Raw genomic sequence first — 19,859 nt, 5'->3', positions numbered from 1 at the left:
TACGTGCATATGTAATAGATCTAATGATACCTTAATGCCTCTCATACATTATGGAGTCCTTTTAGCAAAGCCCTAAGCCAGTTAGTTTATCGGGACATAACCAGGAATGGCCCTCTTGTACAATCAAGCCCAAGCGGAAGATAGGACTGCTACGCTTGCACCCATGCCCACTGCAACCACCACTACCACCACTACTTGGTAACTGGAGGGGATCACGAAAGGAAAGCACCGTTCAACGTAAAGATTTCTCTTGCATGGCTATTATGGCACATTGTATGAGGGAAAGGGCAAGGAATAACACATCAAAGGGAAGAACCTGGCAGTCCATATCTCAAGCAAGGCCCCCAGCCATCAGAAAAACACGATCTACCCATGATGAATCTTCAGCGCAGGATAAAGCCCCGGCCAAGAACGTTCTGAACGGCCTGTTAAGGAAAAAGAAAAGCACAAATCGCGAACCCGCGGGGGAATATCAAGAACCCATTTAGTCGTAGAGGCTGTCATCATTACCGGCTTCGCCGAAGGTGTCGTTGTTCTCAACCTCACCGGCACCCGGGAAGCGGAAGAAGCTGCTGGCACCGGAGTTCTTCAGGCTCTGGGCGAAGGCCTCGTAGCGGCGGATCTCGACATCGCTGACGGAGCGGCGAGCAGTCTTCATGGCCTCCTCGAAGTGGGCGCGGGTCAGCTCGGGGACGGGATCCTCCTCTTCAGCATCCTCATCGCCCATGGTGACATCCTCGCCAGCAGCCTCGCGGGCCTTGGTGCGCTCAATATCAATCGAGATGGCCTCCTTGATGGCAAGCTTGACGGCTCGCTGGGTCACGAATCCAAGATCGGCACCAGAGAAGCCGTGGGTCTTGCTGGCAATGAAGGGGATGTCGACATCGCCGGCAACAGGGGTCTTGCGCAGCTGGGCCCTGAGGATACCTTCACGGGACTCCTGATCGGGCAGGGGAACGTAGACCAGGGTATCAAGACGGCCGGGACGGACTAAGGCAGCGTCCAGCTGCTCGGGACGGTTGGTAGCACCAATGACGAAAACGTTCTTCTTGGAGGTCATACCATCCATCTCTGCAGGTTTATTAGTACAAGTTCATGACGGTTGACTACTTTATAGCTAGCTGGGAAAAACTCACCAGTCAGAAGCTGGTTGACAACACGGTCAGAAGCACCACCAGCATCACCAACAGAGCCACCACGAGACTTGGCAATGGAGTCCAGCTCATCCAGGAAGACGACGCAAGGAGCAGCAGCACGGGCCTTGTCGAAGATATCACGGATGTTGCTCTCAGATTCACCGAACCACATGCTCAGAAGCTCAGGACCCTTGACGGAGATGAAGTTGGCAGCACACTCGTTGGCGACGGCCTTGGCCAACATGGTCTTACCGGTACCAGGGGGGCCATAGAACAGAACACCACGAGAAGGCGAGAGACCGAACTTCTGGAACTTCTCGGGGTGGTCCACGGGGTACTGGACAGACTCGATAAGCTCGCGCTTGACCTCCTCGAGACCACCAATGTCGTCCCAGCGGACGTTGGGGACCTCGACAACGGCAACTTCGCGCAGAGCCGAGGGGTTGGAGACACCCAGGGCGTAGCGGAAGTTCTCCATGGTGACACCAAGAGAATCGAGGACCTCGGCGTCGATGGTGTCCTCGTCCAAATCAATCAGATCCATCTTCTCACGGATCTGTTGCATGGCAGCCTCAGAGCAGAGAGAGGCCAGATCCGAACCGACGTAACCGTGGGTCTCGGCAGCGATGGTCTCCAGATCAACATCCTCACCCAGCTTCATGTTCTTAGTGTGGATCTGCATGATCTCCAGACGGCCAGTGGGGTCGGGAATGCCAATGTCGACCTCACGGTCGAAACGGCCGAAACGACGGAGAGCAGGGTCGATGGAGTTAGGGCGGTTGGTGGCGGCCATAACAACGACATTGGAGCGGGCCTTCATGCCGTCCATGAGAGTCAGGAGTTGGGAGACGACGCGGCGCTCGACCTCACCGTTGGTCTTCTCACGCTTGGGGGCGATCGAGTCGATCTCGTCGATGAAGATGATGGCAGGGGAGTTCTTCTCGGCCTCCTCGAAGGCCTTGCGAAGGTTGGACTCGGACTCACCGGCCATCTTGGACATGATTTCAGGACCGTTGATAAGGAAGAAGAAAGCGCCGGTCTCGTTGGCGACAGCACGGGCCATCAGGGTCTTACCAGTACCCGGAGGACCGTACATGAGAATACCACGAGGCGGCTTGATACCGATGGACTTGAAGAGCTGGGGGTGGCGGAGGGGCAGCTCAACCAGTTCACGGATCTGAGCCATCTGTTTCCGGCAGCCACCAATATCATCGTAGCCAACCTCGTTGAGGTTGCCCTCCTCATCCTCTCTTTGGATGGGCTCACCCTCGCAGTGAATAATTGTGTCCTGTGCAACAATACCATACTCGGGAGGGTCGACCTCGACCACCTTGAATTCCACCTGTCGCATACCACCTCGAACGGTGAAGGTATCCGAGATTCTCAGAGGACGGTAGGCTTCACGGAAATAAGGAGCAAGGTAGACATCGAAGAGGGAGCCGGTGAGACCCTCAATGGTATCGGCAATGGGGAGGACGGCGATGCGCTTGGCCTATATTACCAAAGGTAAAAGAGGTTAGTAAGTGATTTCTTGCGCGATGGGAAAAGACCAAGGAAGCGTAGGAGCTCGTCCCAAGCTCTCGCTAGACATACATATTTAATATCGGGGCAAGGGTGGACAGTGATGATGTCGCCATGCTTGACACGGAGGTTGTGGCGCACAACCCGGTTGATGCGGGCACTGCCGTCATCGAGATCATCATCGGCCAGGACAATCAGCACAGTGTCCTTGCGCTTCTTGCCCTTGACCAGAACTGTATCACCCCGGAAAAGCTGAAGAGTTTCCATGGTGTTGTTTGAAAGAGCGATAACTGAGTTGTCGTCGTTCACGGCATCGGTCACACTGTGATGGAAGAGCCGTCAGCTTCCTTTCCTCGGCAATGGCAGGATGCCAAACCGGAGGGCTTTCTTACATCAACGAGTTGGGCTTCTTCTTCTTCTTGAGAATGGCAGTGGCGGTATCGAGCTCCTGTTGATATTCTGTCAGCTATTGGGGAATTGCTAGGGTGGCTGGTTGTTGGTTGGGGGTCCAACTGACATCCTTCTTCTCGGCGCCCGAGGCGTCCCTTTAGGTTCGGTAGTTAGCAAAGAGCCATCAATCACGGTCTGCGCAGCAATGAACATACTGGAGGTTAACCCTCTTCTTCTCGTGAGTGTGATCGGGTTCCGCAGACATCGTGAAGGATCTGAGGTTGTGACGGTGATGGAAGCCGAGCTTGGAGAACGGGAAAGGTCCAGGTGTCCACAAGCGAGCAGATCAGCTCGAGCTAGTGGGATAGTAGATCAAATAAATCGAAGACAGAGATAGGAAAATGGAGAACCGGCAGATCAGCGAGCGAACCTGACGGCGGGAGGAGATGTGCGAGGTGTGGTGTTGAGCTTCACAGGTACCCGTAGAGTGGTCAGTGAGTGACGATATGTGATGACTTAAGCTCCGGTCCGAGGCTTATGTCAGCTGCCCGTCCGCCACCAGCGAATCTGATGGAAGTTGGTCGATTTTGGATGCCTGAGTGCCTGAGTGCCTGAAGCGGGTGTCGGGGTGCTCGGGTGGGCTTAGTGGCGGAGATCACCTGAGATCGCCTGGGTGACGGGCAAGAGCCTCAAATGAACTAAGTTGGTATAGTTTACTGCAGCTAGTCCAACCCGGGCAAATCACCTACGTTTGTCCTGTCCATGGGAGCCGCTATAAGGCCCCTGGTGGCCCTCGGTTTGGTCCACGGTTCATCTGCTCAAACAGAAGCCGCCGTCTATGGTATATACTCCCCCAAGGACGGTCTTTGTCACAGCTATTCTGTACTGAGATTTGCATCTTATCAAATCGGACAATGCTCGCTTCATTTACACCTGGAAAATGGCTTGATTGATTTTTAATCTACATCCCGCCCCATTCAGTGTACTTCACCCATTCTATTCTATTCACCTTCAAGCTGGAACTGAGGCGAATGAGTCCTTGACGTCCGAGATTCATGAATGTCGATCTTTAACAAGACCAGCCCCATGGAGATTGATCTTTTCGTTCAACACTACGCTTTCCCAACTCAAATGTGCTTCTCGTTTCCCACCGCTTCTAGTTCATCTATTCCTGTCTACCGCAGATCTACCTACGCATCCGCGCCTTTCCAGCCGCCTGAACCTTTCTTTCGTCCAGAACGAAATTATATCAAAAGAGCAATATAGGGTGCCAGCTATGAAGCTCCCCGGAGACTTCCAGGCGGCCCGAGCCAATATCTTCTCGCATGAACAAGTGGATCGTTTCGTTCAGCGGCCCGGCTGCTCGCCCCGCTTCGTTTATGGGGCTCTTATGCTCCCTACAGTCCTGAAATACTACACCGACTCGCCCAAGACATACCCCAGGACAAGTACATGACCAAAGCCGTTCTGTATGGGTACAAGCTCTACCAGATCAGCGAGGACAGCACTCCCGTGATTGCTCCTTCGGACGATTCTGCATCCGCCGTCGACGGTATGTTGGTGTTCAACCTGGATGAGAGCAAACGGAATGGCATCTCCGAATTGGAGTCCGGCCTCACGCACCTTAAGATTATTCAAGCGGAACTCACGTGCAAGCACAAGTTCGCCGTGATTGACGCGGGTGTGTTTGTGTGGTCGGGATCTGTGGATGGCTTAATCCCCATCGAGTCTACCTTTTGGGAGCCCACCAAATTCGTTATTAGCTCCTTTTACGGGACCATCAAAGAGTCGATATACAGATCTGCAAACGACGTCCTTGACTCAGAAAAGGAAAAGTTGGGGAATGATACTTGGGCCAAGTCTTGCCGCTCCGAGCGTGGCCCTATTTCCAATCCCAGTAGTGACGACTACGAAATTGTATAATTGGACACGGAGACAACATGGCATTAGCCGACGAGGCCCGTCTGCAAAGCAAATAGCAAGCCGATACATACAAATCAGGAGAAATCTGTAGGAGAATCTAGTCTTTGTGGAAACGATTCTATCTTGATGCCAAGTTCTAGTTTGCCTCACGGTGAGCATTATATGCCAATGAATTTTTCCTCTTCGTGTCAAATAGTTGATGGATTTGCCCCTAAGCACGGATACCAGAGGCGATAGGGCGGCAGGGATGTTTCGGTTGAAAATGAGGAAATCGTTGTTTGAACCGTTTCCGTAGGAATGGGTTAGCTAACCATTAATATTAGAGGGTGACCGCATGCGTTGGAGAAATGGATCTTTTTGGATCGAGAGTGGCCCCTGGATAAACCAGCATTGGGACTGTAATAGCCAATGCTATCGAGCTCCTGTTTGCGGCTCTACAGGCCACTTAAGCAACGTAATGAGGGATACACCGTCAACCTCAAATCTCTCGTCAATAGTATCACTGCTGCTGCCTTGAATAACACTTCTGCTGTCTGAGCTAAAATTTTGAGAGGGAATAAGTGCTGTGAAGTGGAGGAAACTCGCCAGGGGGATCAGAAAGATATAGGCTTCTCTATCACGATCTGTGGAGCATTATTGTGGGAATCGTCTTGGTTTGTTCGTGAGCATAGTAATCCGAATTGAAGGATTGTTCTTACTTCAATTGAGGAGGTCGACAAATATAGGAAATTATATGTCCCAAGGCTGTGAGCCCTCGAGCAATTTACATTGCATGGCACCTTGCAAACAAACCAGGAAATGGCAAGATACCCGATCTCATAAAGACGAAAATAAATCTCTTCCAACAATTTGTATTGATAAACCGCCGAAAGAAACCCTCATCCATTACGTCAACCCCAACAACCCCCGTTCTGCCCTATCGCGTGAGGATACCCTTTTCAACCGCCAGCCTCTCCACGTCCGCCTACCATTCCCCACAGCGACAAGGCACGGACGCCACGGATCCAATTTTATGCCGCCAATGAGACTTGAGCGCGCGGCGAAGTGCCTGCAAGATAGCACTTGTTCTCGAATTTAGCCAGGTCCTGCCGAGCGATGGTCGCGATTTGCTTCTCTTTAAGCCTGGGATGGGCTCGGGCAGGAGCGCTGCGTCTCCACTTTCTCGAGGGTCGTCGGTCATTCTGGTGAGGAAGCCCTGTTACATAGTACAGTTTGCCGCGATTAAAAGAGTGCGGAGGCAGGGAGAGGCCGTTGTCGCGAGATTCGACCGCGTAGACGGGGAGTGCCATTGCTATTTTGAGGAGATTTTGAATGGTGATGAGTTTCTACAACATCGACATATCTATTTGACTTGGTTGTGTGGTCTAGGTTAAGCATCGGCGGCTACATGGACGAGGCGTTCCTCGCCGAGTTGACCGGCACCGAACTGAAAGTCTCCCAAGGACAAAGCATTGCAAGATCCTACAGTATTGAAAGAATTCATTTACATGCATGATAAGGTCACACAAGCCGAGAAGTTCCTGCATTGAGAAAGAAAAAAGAAATGGTATATTCGAACAAATGAAAATGCAGGTCTAGACAATGAACAAGAATTTGCGCAATCATGCCTTGGCTGTACCAGCCCAGTGGTCATGCAGACTCCAGGCGCCGGCCATGAAACTGATGAGCCCGGTCAGGCTCTCCGGGATGCCAATCCCCTTTTCGAGACACCAGTGCAAACACAACGGAGCCCAGATGGTGTTGTTGACAAGGCTCTTGCGCCACGAGCGGATCTCCAGGCGAAGGGCTTCCTTATCCTCCGCTTTAATCTCCTTCGTTTCGATGTTGCCGGCCGCCGTGCGCTGGGTCGCAAGGCGTCGTTTCCGGAGGATATGCTGCCGCCAGAGCACGAAGAATTCAAAGAAGATGTGCCCGAACCATCCGCGGGTGCTCCAGATGTACCATTTGTCGATCCCGCCGTACTTGTCAACGAACCGCTTCGACACCACACCCTTGGAGGCCAGGTAGGCCACGTTCTCGAGAAATTGGTAGATGACGTTCGAGATGACTTGGAGGGCTGTCAGGGCGTGGATGATGGGGTCGGCAGGCGGCGACTTGAGCGTCTCCGAGCCCCAAATCCACAGTGGAAGCAGGCCGAACAAGCGGAGGTTGCATCGGGTCTCCGAGGCGAGCGATGACAGGGACGCCCATTTCGAGGCGGTTTGGCCGGTTTTGCCGGCTGGTGATGCGGCGCGGCCTTTCAACCGCGCGAGAAGGCGGAGTCGTGTTTGAACTGCGATCCATGGCATTGAGGCGCAGAGATGGTGGAGGATTGACGCGACGTAATTCACCGTCGCCAGTACTCTCTCTTGCCCGCCGGCGGTGGACAGGAGACTGCGGCGTCGGGTCAGCGGGCGATACCCAAACCAGAACTGCGTCGGATCGCAAATAATGCGCAAACCGACCAGCCCGACATACCGGGAAAGAATGTACTTACAGATCTAGCCGCCGAATGGTTACATCCACCGCTGTCAACGTCGCCATCACCTGTTGCTGTGTAGCCGATTTCCCCGCGGCTATCGGGCTCTTCCCCACATGCTGAACGTGATCCGCTGCTTTGGAGGTGTCGGGAGGATGCTCAGGGTCCGCCATCGTTTAAGGTGGGTGAGGGGCGTGAGAATGAGAAAGACCAGCTTTTTCTAATATTAAGGAATGACGAGAAGATGAAACACAAAAGATGGCGCTTACGACGGAGATCGCGCGCGTTGTGACCCGCGGTAAGCAACCGAGGCTCGGCGCTGCCACGGCCCTCACGGGGAGAAGAAGGTTCGGACTGCCTCGTTCGGCGGCCGCCTTCGCGCGGGTTAGGGCGCCCCACTTCCTGTCAGCCGTGGATCCTCGGCGACTTGTCGTTCTGATTGTGCTCTTGTGCTCTCGTATACTCATCCGCCGCTCTGTTCTTGATGTACTGGTGCCGGCGGACTTTTGTTGTGCTGCCTTTTTTTTGGTTCTTTTTTCTCGCGACCGGCGGCGATATTCGTAATGGCGGGGTGCAGTCCCTTCGCATCACTCTCCGACTCTCCCTTTCGTCTCCTCCAATTGACGACCAGAAGTCCTCATACCCCGGCTAGGCGTGTGTGAGGGCAAATCTCCCAAGCATCTCTTACCACCGATCACCAGGACGCCTCATCGCACCTTCAGCTTACCCTTAGCAGACTGTTGCGTACCCTTCACCACCCGTAAATTATTGAATATGTCTGCTTCGGGGGCATCGGGCGATTGGATCAGCACCTGGGGTTCACCGGCTGTGGACTGGGTGCATGTGGGCCCTGGTTCGAAGCATACTGCCGAAGCAGCATGTCAAGTAGGGCGCTGGATGACCGCGTATTTTCCCGATGAAGTTGATGGTTCATTGTTAAGCCGCCAACCCCATCGAGATAATCCCAGCGAGAAACCACAACCGACTCACCCTAACTCTTCTCCTCCTACAGGGGCTGGAAGCTGACCTCCGCAACCGTATTTGGCTGGGGAGCAGGAAGGGAGCCAGGGTCGGTGCTGAAGATGTGGGATATTTGCGATAGGGATTGCGGACCGATCCAGTTGAGGAATTGTCCCATCTCGGGGTAGGTCATGGCGCGGTGGATGATGTGCCGCACCAACTGGGTGAAGTCCGCCTGGGGAATCCCCATCATCTCGGCCGTCAACAGCACAGGAAGGAGGTCGTGCCCTCCCGTGAACCGGTTCTCGTCCCACCACTGCTGGAACTCGGGGGTCCAGTTCCAGTGCCGGCAGTGCTCGTTCATCGCACGCAGCGTGGTGGCATCCGAGATCGGTCGGGTCAGGTATTCTGGAATCCGAGGTGACTCGATGTAGGGCCCGTTGACGATGGCATCGATGCTCCCCCATCCCTGCTCGATACACCGCGGGTAGCAGTAAGCGCAGACGAGCAGACGGCAAATTGTAGCTCTGCTGAGTGCCTCTGGCGGGCTGGTAATGATGGCCTCGCCAGAAGTGCTTAGGCCGCTGTCGTCGTTGTCGGTAGGCTGCCGTGCTCTGCTGCCGGTTGCCGATGCAAGCCATGCCTCGCCTGCCGCGTCCGCAATTCCCGTCGATCCTCCTGCCTGTTGCTGGGTGGCTCGGCACCGCTCTTGTGCTGCGAGCTCTAGTACCTTGACCTTCTGGTCTAACAGCTTCTCCACCTGCGCCTCGGTATACTCGCCCTTGGCGATCGCCTTCTGCATCCACGGCGCGAGGATGCTTACGTCTCGGCGGACTGGCTCAGGGTGGGAATCAAAAGGTGAGTTGTCTGGCGTGTCTGCTGTACACGTCCAGAGCCACCGGGCAGTATTGCCACACTTCTGGCATTTAAAGGTGGAGGCCAGGGCCCAACTTCGCAGCAGTGTCTCGTGGGTGCAGAATGGACCCGAGCGAGGCGTGTAACGCTGCTCTCTGGTGTCTTCTGGGCTGCCAGGTGGAAGGATTGGCCGGCATGCCACAGGTGGCCCCCTGGTTGGTACCTCAGGCTCGGTGCCGTACTCAAGATCGTAAGAGGCGTACTCGATCAAGCCGTCGATGATCTCCAGGTTGTTATCCTGGACGCTAGTGTCGTAATCACCGGGTTGCATGGCTTCGTCTGCCGGAGTAGTTTGAGGGATACGCCCCTCCATTTTGCTGCTGCGACTCGTCTCGCTCTCGGAGTCGTCGATGTTTTCTTGATGCACTACGACCGTTTCTTCGGCCGTCGGGGTGAGACGATGGTGATGGTCGCGTGAAAACGAACGACCCTCGCCAGAAACAGAGGATATGTGGACGGACAGATGGTTTAGGTCCTCTCCAGCTGAGGAAAGGCTGGGAATAGCCTCAGAGGGATGATGGAGGTGAAACAAAGGGTGAGTCTGACCTGGGAGTGGGCGATTCGGGCGAATAAAAGGGTCAACACTGGTGCAAGTGTGTCTTTCAGAAGAGGAAGCAAGAGGGAAACGCAGGGGGGCCAACTGGTGAGGTCGACGAGGGAGAGGGCGACGTGGGGTGAGGTCAGAAGAGGAAGAGAGAGTGTGAGTGCGGTCGACAGGAAGGTCGTCGTCGTTGTCGTCGTCTGCTGGGGTAACGAGGTGACTTCTCAAAGGGTGTGGATGCCCTCTGAAGATGTCATTCGAACTGCTGGGACCTGCCGGCTCACCTCGATCCTCACTATCACCATGATGGCCCTTACCATGATCCTCCATTTTCTCGATGGACTCGCTCGCCATGAGTTGGGCCATTGTCCGATCAAACACCTCTTGTTCCTCACAGCTAATGATATCTTCATCCATCCAAAAGACCTCTTCAGGCTGTTCATTCTCAGTGGTATGAATGACCGTGTCATTGCTGCTGCTGCTGCTGCTGCTGCTGCTGGACCAGCGCGACACTCCATCGCCAAAGGGGATGTCAATTGGCTGAGTGGCTGGATGCTCCGCGATATCCTCGTTGACGGCCACTGCGTGAGACTCTTCTTCGCCATCATCTTTGCTCGACGATTGGACCATACCATATTCACAGTGCTGGCCTACCCCACGGACTGTGCTCTCGTCAACACCGCCGCTGCGAAGCACCCGAGGCTCGACCAGACTAGGACTGACATCTTCTAGCCGGTAGGGCTTGCCAGGAGATGCGGTCACCCAGCTTTCTTCTCCGGAACTGCTGCTTGACACCACCTCATCATGCTTTGGGGAATCATCAGTGGCAGGGAACATGAGTGCTTCAAAGTATTGAGATGAAACCATGTCGCCCGAGGGGTCTTCGGCCTGGGGTGCATGCTCGAGGTCATCCTCCGCCAGCGACAGCACTCGCAGCCCAAACTGTTCCGGCAAAGGGGAAGACATCTTGAACAAGGTTCTCACTCATCAGGGACTCGATAGAGATTGTTTTAACGCAATTGAGCGAGGTTGATATGCAAAATCTAGATGAGGAGATCGTTTGGGGCGGATGAAAGTGAGGGAAAGACCGGAGGGCGACGAGGGGAGGTCTCGCGACATGTGGGAAGCATTCATGGATTTGCTGCCGACTAATCGACCCCACAGTCACGCCATGAGATGGTGCGTATTTCAATGCCTCATCCAGCCTCGAATCAGTTGCTATACGGAAGTTGAGCGTGCTTTGCGGCGGCTGCGCGGTTCCCGCCACCGCGCACTGGCACCAGGAGGGAAGCCGTCTCATCTCTACATTTCCACGGCACAGTGAGAACTATGAGGTGTGCTACAGGCGGCTTTGCTTGATCACCTTCTGAACTCTTAGTGTGCCCACTATCATCTTTTGGTATAAACCGTGGCCCTGTGGGCCATCAACCGTCGGTGGCGGGTATAGATGGTGAGTATGTGGGCCAGTGGCCCGTTTTGATCCATGTTCTTTGTGATATCTCCGGCAGACCCGCGGAGTAGGGCATCTTTGAATTCCTATCAGAAAAATTGAAGACCTAGGTCATTCATGGCAGGCAAAGATACGAACAAAGTGAGAAGCATGAACGGCATGCATCCGACTAGGGCCAAGGTGTGACAGTCGGCCACCTACATGAGCCTTCCTGTCGCTGGGCCAGTCATACTCTCGACAATCATAAATTGCTTCTACTGGGTTCAGTTGTTGGAAAGCGGCAAAAGCTACATCCGGCGCATTTTGGACTGCTAGCTATTATATGGCCCCTCTATGACCCTGTAATCTACGATCTCAACATGCCGCAGGGAAGATAGAAAAATTGACCGATGGCAACTCATGAATAATGGGACGAGCATGATCCGATTGATACACCAGGCCTCAGAAGGTTTGTACATGTGCAATGCCGAGCAGAGTAATAACGCGATATAATGGGCAAAATAACCGCTCGACCAGAAATGCTCCATGGGTTGTATTTTTAGTCTGTACAGTCATCTTCCAGTGCGACAATGCGACAAGCGGTACAGTAACTCGGCGTTTCTTGCCGCAATGACCTCGGCATGGGCGGACAAACTGATCTTGATCGGAAAAAAGCCAGGGGGGATTGAGGACAGAGAACCCAAAGAAAGAATATAAAGAGACACCAGATAGCCTCTACCAATCATATGTACCAGTACATATCCTAATCGCTAGTCTTTGACTGTCGTTTGTGGGGGGAGGGTGGGTTTGGTTTGGAAGAAATGCGGAGAACGGCCCTAATTGCTGCCGAGGGATATAGTTGATGGTCGCCATGGTAAGTCCGGCCAAATTCCCCTAGCAACAGTGCGTTAGGGGGGAAGGACCGGAGAAGAGCGTCGGGGGGTTCCGATGGGCTCGGCCAATGGCACGATGGATCTCGCCGGGGACAGCCCCATCGCCATCTGCCGAGCTCTCGACCGCTTCTCTTATACACGGCCTTACCCCAGTTGCGGCGGTCTAGAGTTCCTGCAATTGTGGTCTGTCCCGGTCTGTCCATTGTGCGCATTTTAGCAGCTCTGCAGTACCCTCTTATACCCTTTATACCGGTACTCTTGCCCTAGGTACGTATCTACGCGCTGCCTCGGATGTCCCGCCCATTCTGGCCAGTCCAGTCCAGCTAGCCCAGCCTTCCGCCGAACTCCCCTCGGGCCCCAACTTCATAAACAAACACGTCCCATCCACCCCCCCTCTCGCCCTGCTCCCCACTCCCATCCACCTCCATCCACTCCTCCCACGCGATATCTATCATCGCAGTCCTCTTCTTCTTGCCCGCCCAATTTGGCTGCTGTTCAATTGACTCAACTTCCTCCCTGCTGACAGGCGCATCGGGCATTCCGAGTCCGCTACTCGTCCCCCAACCACTCGGTCCGATCATTTCGCATTCATCATGTCTGTCAAGTTCCAGGAGGAGACCTTCCGCACGGTGACGGGCGGCAAGCCCGAGGACCTGGCGCACCGCGTCGGCGAGCGATTGACCGGCGGAAAGACCCAGACCGGCTATCTCCAGGTATGTAGAGATGACAGGCGGGAGAATGCCACCCCCCGGCCGCTCGAGAACCGAGACCACCGCCCCGACTAACGCCGAGGAATGGATCGCCACAGGCCTACCTGCAGCAGCTGCAAAAGAACCCTCTGCGCACCAAGATGCTCACCTCCGGTGTGCTGTCCGGTCTGCAAGAGCTGCTCGCCTCGGTCCTCGCCCACGATGTCGGCAAGCACGGCCACTACTTCAGCTCGCGCATCCCTAAGATGTCGCTGTATGGCATGTTCATTGCCGCGCCGCTGGGCCATGTTCTCATCGGCATTCTCCAGAAGATCTTCGCGGGTCGCACCAGCCTGAAGGCGAAGATCCTCCAGATCCTCGTCAGCAATCTGATCGTACGTATCGCCGACCTCCTCCACCTCCCGGGTCGCCGCCCCGACCGGACGCGACAACTCGTGCTGATAACCTCTCTTTTCTTTCGCAGATCTCCCCTATCCAGAACGGCGTCTATCTGACCTCGATGGCCATCATCGCTGGCGCGCGTACCTTCCACCAGGTCCGCGCCACCGTCAAGGCGGGCTTCTTCCCCGTCATGAAGGTCAGCTGGATTACCTCCCCGCTGGCTCTTGCCTTTGCCCAGAAGTTCCTGCCCGAGCACACTTGGGTCCCATTCTTCAACATCATGGGCTTCTTCATCGGCACCTACGTCAACACTCATACCAAGAAGAAGCGCCTCGAGGCCCTGCGGAAGGTATGTACTTATCCCCATCGTCGTGTACAGCCATGAACATATACTGAACTCCAATTGCAGCGCTACGACCAGCGTCGTGGGCCCGGCGGCGAGTTCGAGAAGCGCGGCGACTACCCTTAGAATGGACCAAGTCTGCGAAACTCCTGCCGATGACATGAACTCGATACGGCGGAGGATCACGCTCTGCACCACGCGTCCAACGCACTGGCTCCTCCACGACTCGTAACGCCGATCGCATCTGCAATAATTGACCCGATTTCACTTTCCTTTGTATCTCACGTTTTTTTGGGGTGTTCCGCCCTTCGGTGTTTTGACCGTGATCTTGAAGCCCTCCCCCTCCATGTACACATCCTTGCATCGTTGCATGCACCCGATATCTTTCTCCCCTGATGTTACTTCCCAATGTTATGACGAATGGCCTTGCCATTCACTTCCCATATATAAATAAGACGAGACTTGTCGCTGTGATCTTGGAGACGCGGCACATATGCTAGCATTTTCTTCTTTGATAACGTACGTACTACGCACATGGGTTTCTTTGCCGGGTAGAGATAGGCCTCCAGAACGCAGCTGCTGTTCCTTCGGCACGTCGGATCCTTTGTACATCCACAAGCCACGCTAAAATTGCACATGTCTCCGTACTTTCCTTACCAGAGAGGACTCACTAGCCGATAAGGGCCCGTGGACGTCAACCCACCACGAACCATGGCATAGCCACGGCGTAGCTTGTCCCATAGCACCTGTTTACGAGAGCTCCATCTCACTCCCCTTCCCCCTCTTCCCCTGCACAAACGCCACAAAATCATCCAGCGCCCCAGGCCACGCCCCATCCGCACTCCACCACCCGAACGCCTCATCCTCGCGCGTCTTCCGCATAAACACCTCCACCTGCTCCCACAAATCCTTGTTCACAGGCTTCTTGCCACGGCCCTCCAGGAACTCGAGCCACCAGTCCAGCCACGGCGTACTCTCTGTGTTCCAGGGGACGCCGCCGCGGTCTGCGGTGAAGAAGAGCCGCCACTGCTCGGCGGCGAGGTCGAATTGCAGGTTGCGCTGGCCTTGCATGCGCGAGATTGGGAAAGAGTACCGGTATACGCGCCGGAAGAGCTCGGCATCTGTGGGGATTTTGGCGCGAAGGGTCGCAGCGTAGCTGCTCATTTTTGTAGTTGTGTCGCATCTGCGGATGTTAGTATGAAATGCTTGAGCTTGAGCTTGGGGTGGTGTTGGTCGGGTTTTGGTTCGGGTGGGGGTATGGTGAATGTGGGAGTGTTGGTAGCGCTCACCCTGCCTCTCTCCAGCCGGTCAGGAAGCCCTCCCGGTTGAACTCGCCCATTGCTGGGCACTTGCACAGCTCCATGATGCCGAGACAGGTGACCTCGTCCAGTTGGACGTCGATGTCGCCGAGGTACTTCATCGCACCTTCGATGCCGACGGTGTCAGGACTGTCGGCTGGGTTCTCTGGATTGAAGTCAGTATATGATGATATGTCGATGGGGTTGGAGATTGTACCTCGGTATTCATCGAAGATATGGCCCACGGACTGCCGGGATGATTGTTGGTTGGCGTGTGCGGTATTGGAGTAGAAGCTAAAGATGACGAAAGAGAATTAGCTGTGTTCCCGGTACAAAGCTATGCATATTTGGGCATATTGCATCTCCGATTTAGAAGGTCCGCCGAGAGGGTTCACTCGCGGACACTGGGTAGAAAGTCCTCGGGAAGGCGACAGCCGTATTGAGATGGCATCGAGATGAGTATGATCACTCGCTTAAGATATGAGCGCAAACTTTCAAATGACCATCCACACCCAAGGAAATTCTGCGAAGTGGCGAGGCGCAGCAGAGAACCCGGTCTGCGGAACAGGCACTCAAGACCAAACGAGAGCAGCAGCCAATTCCATGTATGAATGTGCCACAGCGACTTGGTAACAGAAACATGGAACAGTACTCACGCATCAACCGCTCGCTCAAGGCTCCATGACACGCCTTTCAGGAACTATAGGGTCTCGTCAGTTACAGCGCGGGTCACGAGACAGATATCCTGCTGCATAATACAGTACGCGCGCAAATTGCGGAATGTTCCGGAAGCGCGGAGTCGAACACATACCTTAGCAGCCACTGAGTCCTTGGTGTCCGTCAGAGCCACAAACTGCTGGATGGTCTGCTTCTGCGCCGCCGTGTAAGGTGGCATGGTGGGGTTGTGATATCTGAGCCCCGCTGCGTGAGCTGGGCGTGTTTCGGGGAGATGGGCAGCAATACAATAGGTGCGAGGGTCAAATAAGAGGAGTGCCAAGGGCAAAGATGAGATATATCAGCGGGGAGAGGTCTTTTGAGCAGTGAAGTTCCCAGCGCTGCGACGGTGGGCTCCATGATGGCCATCACGTTAGAGAAGCGATGAGTCAGCATAATTGCCTGAGGCCCCATATCATGACATGTGTGCACAATGACTACAGCAAGAAACACAGGACGTGGGCTAATGAAAATCTCGAGGATTGAACTGTGCTGATGAAGATGACTATTAAAACATCGTATCTGGAAGCAACTCGAGTATCGAGCAGTTGTGAATTGCTACTGCGCGCTACAACAAAACAACAGCGCTAGTATATCCAAACCCATAATTTGCCCAGACAGGGAGAGGTAGCACTGGACATGCATACTGGCCACTTGAAGTCAAATTTTCCAAAGAGAAATTGAAATAAATACATTATAAGTGCAGGAGATTGACTGTACGGACATTTGTTGAAATACAAGTCGTGATCAAACAATCCATCCGAGCCCAGGTACACACATCAATGTCAAGACGGACAAAGCACTTTTTACGTGATATAAATGACTCCATAAACTCCAGTCCCAGATCGAGTATGCCAACATCAACATGCAAGATTCCAGCCGCCGAAATCTCCTTTCTAGGTGGTGAACAGGGAATCCTCCTGTTAGGGCATTAGCAACCATTCAAGGCGAATATGAACACAGCTTAGATGTGCAAGTCGGTGTTTTGTTCTTACCTCTCTCAGATACTCGCCAGCATCGGCCTGGCGGAAGACCACGATACCGGTCGGATCGAGCTTCTTGGCTTCGGCAGTGGAGCGCGCTGTAACGCCGAACCCAAGAGGCTCGTCGTTCATACTGTACACAACTACACCCGAGTGCTCAGGACAATCCTCAGACCAACGTGCGACGCTTGTGTATGTCAGCAAGTGCATTACCTTCGATAGATCATATTAAACTCACTGGGCCTTTAATGCGCTGTTTTGCGTGTTAGCTTTAGCATTACGTCTGATGGATCGCGTAAAACTTACTTTCCGCCGTACAAGAAGGGCATTTCTCCGTTAGGCTTGATCCAGACCTTGTACCGGGCGTGCCCCGAGATGACAGATAGAGCCTATCAAAATCCACCATTAGCATGCTAGTCAGACGGACCTGTACCGGACAAGATGACAAGACTGGGAGACGTACGGTGATGTGAAGTCTGAACTTCATCGTCTTCGTGAATTTACCCTGCTAGCCGTTAGTGGATATGAAGAGGGAATGAAGAGCCGAGTAGAGACTCACAATAATGGTACCCGCAGATAATAAGTTTGCGCGGGGAATGGAAGTTGCGAAATTCGCTAGTCGGAGAGGAAGGTAAAAGACCTAAATGGTAGTTAGATCTCGAGACTAGACAATATCTCCGTGAGTTGACCGTACGCGAGAGCCTTGGAGGCGGAAAACATGGCGCTCTGAATTCTCGCCTTCTGGGGGTGCGATTAAGTTATTGAGAGAGCGGCCAGTGTAATGGGCGAGCTTCTTGAAAAGCCTGGTGGCACAGAGTATTAGCAGGGTTTATGCTGGTTCAAGAAACACGTGGACTCACACGGTGGCTTCTTCCTCTGTCAATTCACGCATGTTGGCTGGGATGAAACGACTGTCCTTGGGTGGGGAGGTTCGAATTGATCCAGGTTCAGCAAGACTCGCGGAGGCTGTTCCTGACCCTCATCAGAGAAAAAAGTTGGGCGGTGTGATTATGTCCGGCAGATAAAGTTTTGGCGTGAAATTTTATGGTCTGGTCCGCTTTCCGCCCGCAGGCCTTTCCAGCCTTCAACATTAGCAAACACACCACGAAAACCAACAGAATGGCTCGCGGCCAGAGTGTGAAAAGGAGGCGTCTCAGCCCTCCCGCCGATGGAGGGGCTCCTGAGTCTCAAAGCAATGCCGAGTTGTACAGTGGCCCCGGCGAGTGGGACGCCGAACAAGACTACGAGCGTCGCCCGCGCAAAACGAACAAGAAAGACAACGAGCGCACCCGATTACCCATTAAGACTTCGGAGGGATTCGTTCACGCAGTCAATGAGCCGGAGGATGCGGCGGAGGAAACCGACAGCTTCTTGGGTACCGACGATGACGAGATGGAGGATGGTTCCGGAGAGGACGATGATAGCGAGGAAGCAGAGGCAGAGAAAAAGCCCAAGATTCCCGTGAAGGTCCAAATAATGCAAGCGAAGGAGGACCTGGCTCGCATCGCTACTCTAATCAATGAGGACCCCGAGGAGCACATTGCGCTGTTCAAGACAATGGCCGACATGGTGGAGAAACCCGATGCGCCTGTCACGGTCAAAAAGCTGGCCCTGGCATCGCAGGCCGCCGTCTTCAAGGATGTCATCCCAGGCTATCGGATTCGTCCCCTCACCGAGGAAGACATGGCAGGCAAGCATTCGAAGGAAGTACGCAAGCTGCGAAATTTTGAGCAAGGTCTGGTTTCTGGATACAAGAACTACGTCCAGAGGCTAGCAACCCTAATCAAGCCCGGCCGGTTTAATCCGCCGACCGACCCTGGTTTGAAGAGCCTTGCCATCAACTGTGCTTGCAGCATGCTTCAAGCTGTCCCACACTTCAACTTCCGCAGCGAGTTGATCAAGATTCTTGTCAATCGTCTTGCGAGGAAGCAGGTGGATGATGATTTCATCAAGTGTCGGGAAACCATGGAAGAGATCTTTGCCAAGGACAATGATGGAATTGTTTCTCTGGAAGCGACCCGCCTTCTGTCCAAGATGATGAAGGCACGCGAGTTCAATGTCCACGAGAGTGTTTTGGATACTTTCCTCCATCTACGTCTCCTCGGAGAGTTCCATAAGAAGGCGTCGCATCACCGGGTGGACCGAGATGAGCCCGAGGAAGATACTCCTCACGGCAAGAAGCAGAAGCAGAAGCGCGAGTTCCGCACAAAGCGAGAGCGCAAGGTGATGAAGGAACGCAAGGTTGTCGAAAAGGATATGAAGGTTGCAGACGCACTGGTCTCCCATGAAGAAAGAGACAAGAACCAGGCCGAGACTCTGAAGCTTGTGTTTGGTCTCTACTTCCGCATCCTGAAGCAGCGAATTCCCAACCTGATGGGCCCTGTGCTTGAGGGTTTGGCGAAGTATGCCCATCTCATTAACCAGGACTTCTTTGGTGATCTCCTGGAGGCCATGAAGGACCTTATCGGCCACGCAGAGCGCGATGAACTTGATCAAGCCGGCGAAGACGCCTCTGATGATGAGGAAGAACCGGAACACAACATCGTATCCGAAGCCACAAAACGGGACGCCCGCCGTGAGACGCTCCTTTGCACGGTTACTGCATTTGCCCTGCTCGAAGGACAGGATGCTGCCAAAGCCGCTACAACCCTCCACCTGGATCTGAGTTTCTTCATCAAGCACCTCTACCGGTCCCTCTACGCCCTCTCCATCAACCCCGACGTCGAGTTCAACCCCAGCACCTCCCTGCGGCTCCCCGACCCGAGTCCCCGTGAGGACTACGCCCAATCTGCGACCCGTTTCAGAGCAAAGAACAAGGTGAACTTCCAGACCCCTATGGTTCTGCTCCTCCGCTGCCTCCAGTCGGCTCTGCTCTCCCGTGCGCACGGCAACCCGCCACCGGTCCGACTGGCCACTTTCGCCAAGCGCCTCATGACAACCTCCCTCCAGCTACCCGAGAAATCGGCTCTCGCGACATTGTCGCTGATGAGCCAGGTATCCAAGCACCACGCCCGCCGCATCTCGCCGCTGTGGCACTCAGACGAGCGGAAGGGAGACGGTGTATTCAATGCGTATGCGACTGATGTCGAGGCTACGAATGTTTATGCGGGCTCGGTCTGGGAAGGTGAGCTGTTGCGTCATCACTACTGCCCCCAGGTGCGGGACACCGTGCTTGATATCGAGAAGTTGGTGACCGGCAACGGCACGAAATGAGTGCGATATTTCTGTGAATAGACAAATGGAACGTGATGTTTCTACTTGAGA

The 19,859-nt window shown here is 54.2% G+C and overlaps 8 protein-coding genes across 8 annotated transcripts; 3 read left to right on the top strand and 5 right to left on the bottom strand.

Annotated features, from left to right (window-relative positions):
* Positions 1-484: 484 nt before the first annotated feature.
* cdc48 (AAA family ATPase CDC48) lies at positions 485-3,312 on the bottom strand (the record flags this gene model as incomplete). The annotated part of the gene is made up of 6 exons (XM_056688741.1): positions 485-1,071; positions 1,137-2,628; positions 2,730-2,979; positions 3,050-3,105; positions 3,175-3,202; positions 3,263-3,312. The coding sequence occupies 6 exons, from the start codon at positions 3,310-3,312 to the stop codon at positions 485-487; spliced, it is 2,463 nt and encodes an 820-aa protein (XP_056541170.1).
* Positions 3,313-4,499: 1,187 nt separating this feature from the next.
* Positions 4,500-4,970, top strand: N7482_006615 (uncharacterized protein; the record flags this gene model as incomplete). Its single annotated transcript, XM_056688740.1, has 1 exon — positions 4,500-4,970. The coding sequence occupies one exon, from the start codon at positions 4,500-4,502 to the stop codon at positions 4,968-4,970; it is 471 nt and encodes a 156-aa protein (XP_056541169.1).
* A 1,601-nt stretch (positions 4,971-6,571) lies between these two features.
* Positions 6,572-7,601, bottom strand: N7482_006614 (uncharacterized protein; the record flags this gene model as incomplete). The annotated part of the gene is made up of 2 exons (XM_056688739.1): positions 6,572-7,343; positions 7,447-7,601. 2 exons carry the CDS (start codon positions 7,599-7,601, stop codon positions 6,572-6,574), a joined length of 927 nt encoding a protein of 308 aa, XP_056541168.1.
* An 833-nt stretch (positions 7,602-8,434) lies between these two features.
* N7482_006613 (uncharacterized protein) lies at positions 8,435-10,810 on the bottom strand (the record flags this gene model as incomplete). Its single annotated transcript, XM_056688738.1, has 1 exon — positions 8,435-10,810. One exon carries the CDS (start codon positions 10,808-10,810, stop codon positions 8,435-8,437), a length of 2,376 nt encoding a protein of 791 aa, XP_056541167.1.
* Positions 10,811-12,759: 1,949 nt separating this feature from the next.
* On the top strand, positions 12,760-13,726 carry N7482_006612 (Mpv17/PMP22 family protein; the record flags this gene model as incomplete). Its single annotated transcript, XM_056688737.1, has 4 exons — positions 12,760-12,879; positions 12,975-13,250; positions 13,340-13,606; positions 13,667-13,726. The coding sequence occupies 4 exons, from the start codon at positions 12,760-12,762 to the stop codon at positions 13,724-13,726; spliced, it is 723 nt and encodes a 240-aa protein (XP_056541166.1).
* Positions 13,727-14,350: 624 nt separating this feature from the next.
* Positions 14,351-15,793, bottom strand: N7482_006611 (DCN1 family protein; the record flags this gene model as incomplete). Its single annotated transcript, XM_056688736.1, has 4 exons — positions 14,351-14,783; positions 14,890-15,192; positions 15,555-15,598; positions 15,710-15,793. 4 exons carry the CDS (start codon positions 15,791-15,793, stop codon positions 14,351-14,353), a joined length of 864 nt encoding a protein of 287 aa, XP_056541165.1.
* A 715-nt stretch (positions 15,794-16,508) lies between these two features.
* N7482_006610 (ribosome biosynthesis protein NIP7) lies at positions 16,509-17,487 on the bottom strand (the record flags this gene model as incomplete). Its single annotated transcript, XM_056688735.1, has 7 exons — positions 16,509-16,532; positions 16,608-16,782; positions 16,902-16,984; positions 17,059-17,100; positions 17,155-17,235; positions 17,290-17,398; positions 17,456-17,487. 7 exons carry the CDS (start codon positions 17,485-17,487, stop codon positions 16,509-16,511), a joined length of 546 nt encoding a protein of 181 aa, XP_056541164.1.
* Positions 17,488-17,714: 227 nt separating this feature from the next.
* Positions 17,715-19,808, top strand: N7482_006609 (nuclear export protein Noc3; the record flags this gene model as incomplete). Its single annotated transcript, XM_056688734.1, has 1 exon — positions 17,715-19,808. One exon carries the CDS (start codon positions 17,715-17,717, stop codon positions 19,806-19,808), a length of 2,094 nt encoding a protein of 697 aa, XP_056541163.1.
* Positions 19,809-19,859: the final 51 nt, after the last annotated feature.

Source organism: Penicillium canariense, assembly GCF_028826845.1.
Source record: "Penicillium canariense strain IBT 26290 chromosome Unknown utg000004l_segment0_segment0, whole genome shotgun sequence".
Classification (NCBI taxonomy): Eukaryota; Fungi; Ascomycota; class Eurotiomycetes; order Eurotiales; family Aspergillaceae; genus Penicillium; species Penicillium canariense.
The sequence above is the reverse complement of the archived record's forward strand: the minus strand, read 5'-3'. Positions and strand labels throughout refer to the sequence as shown.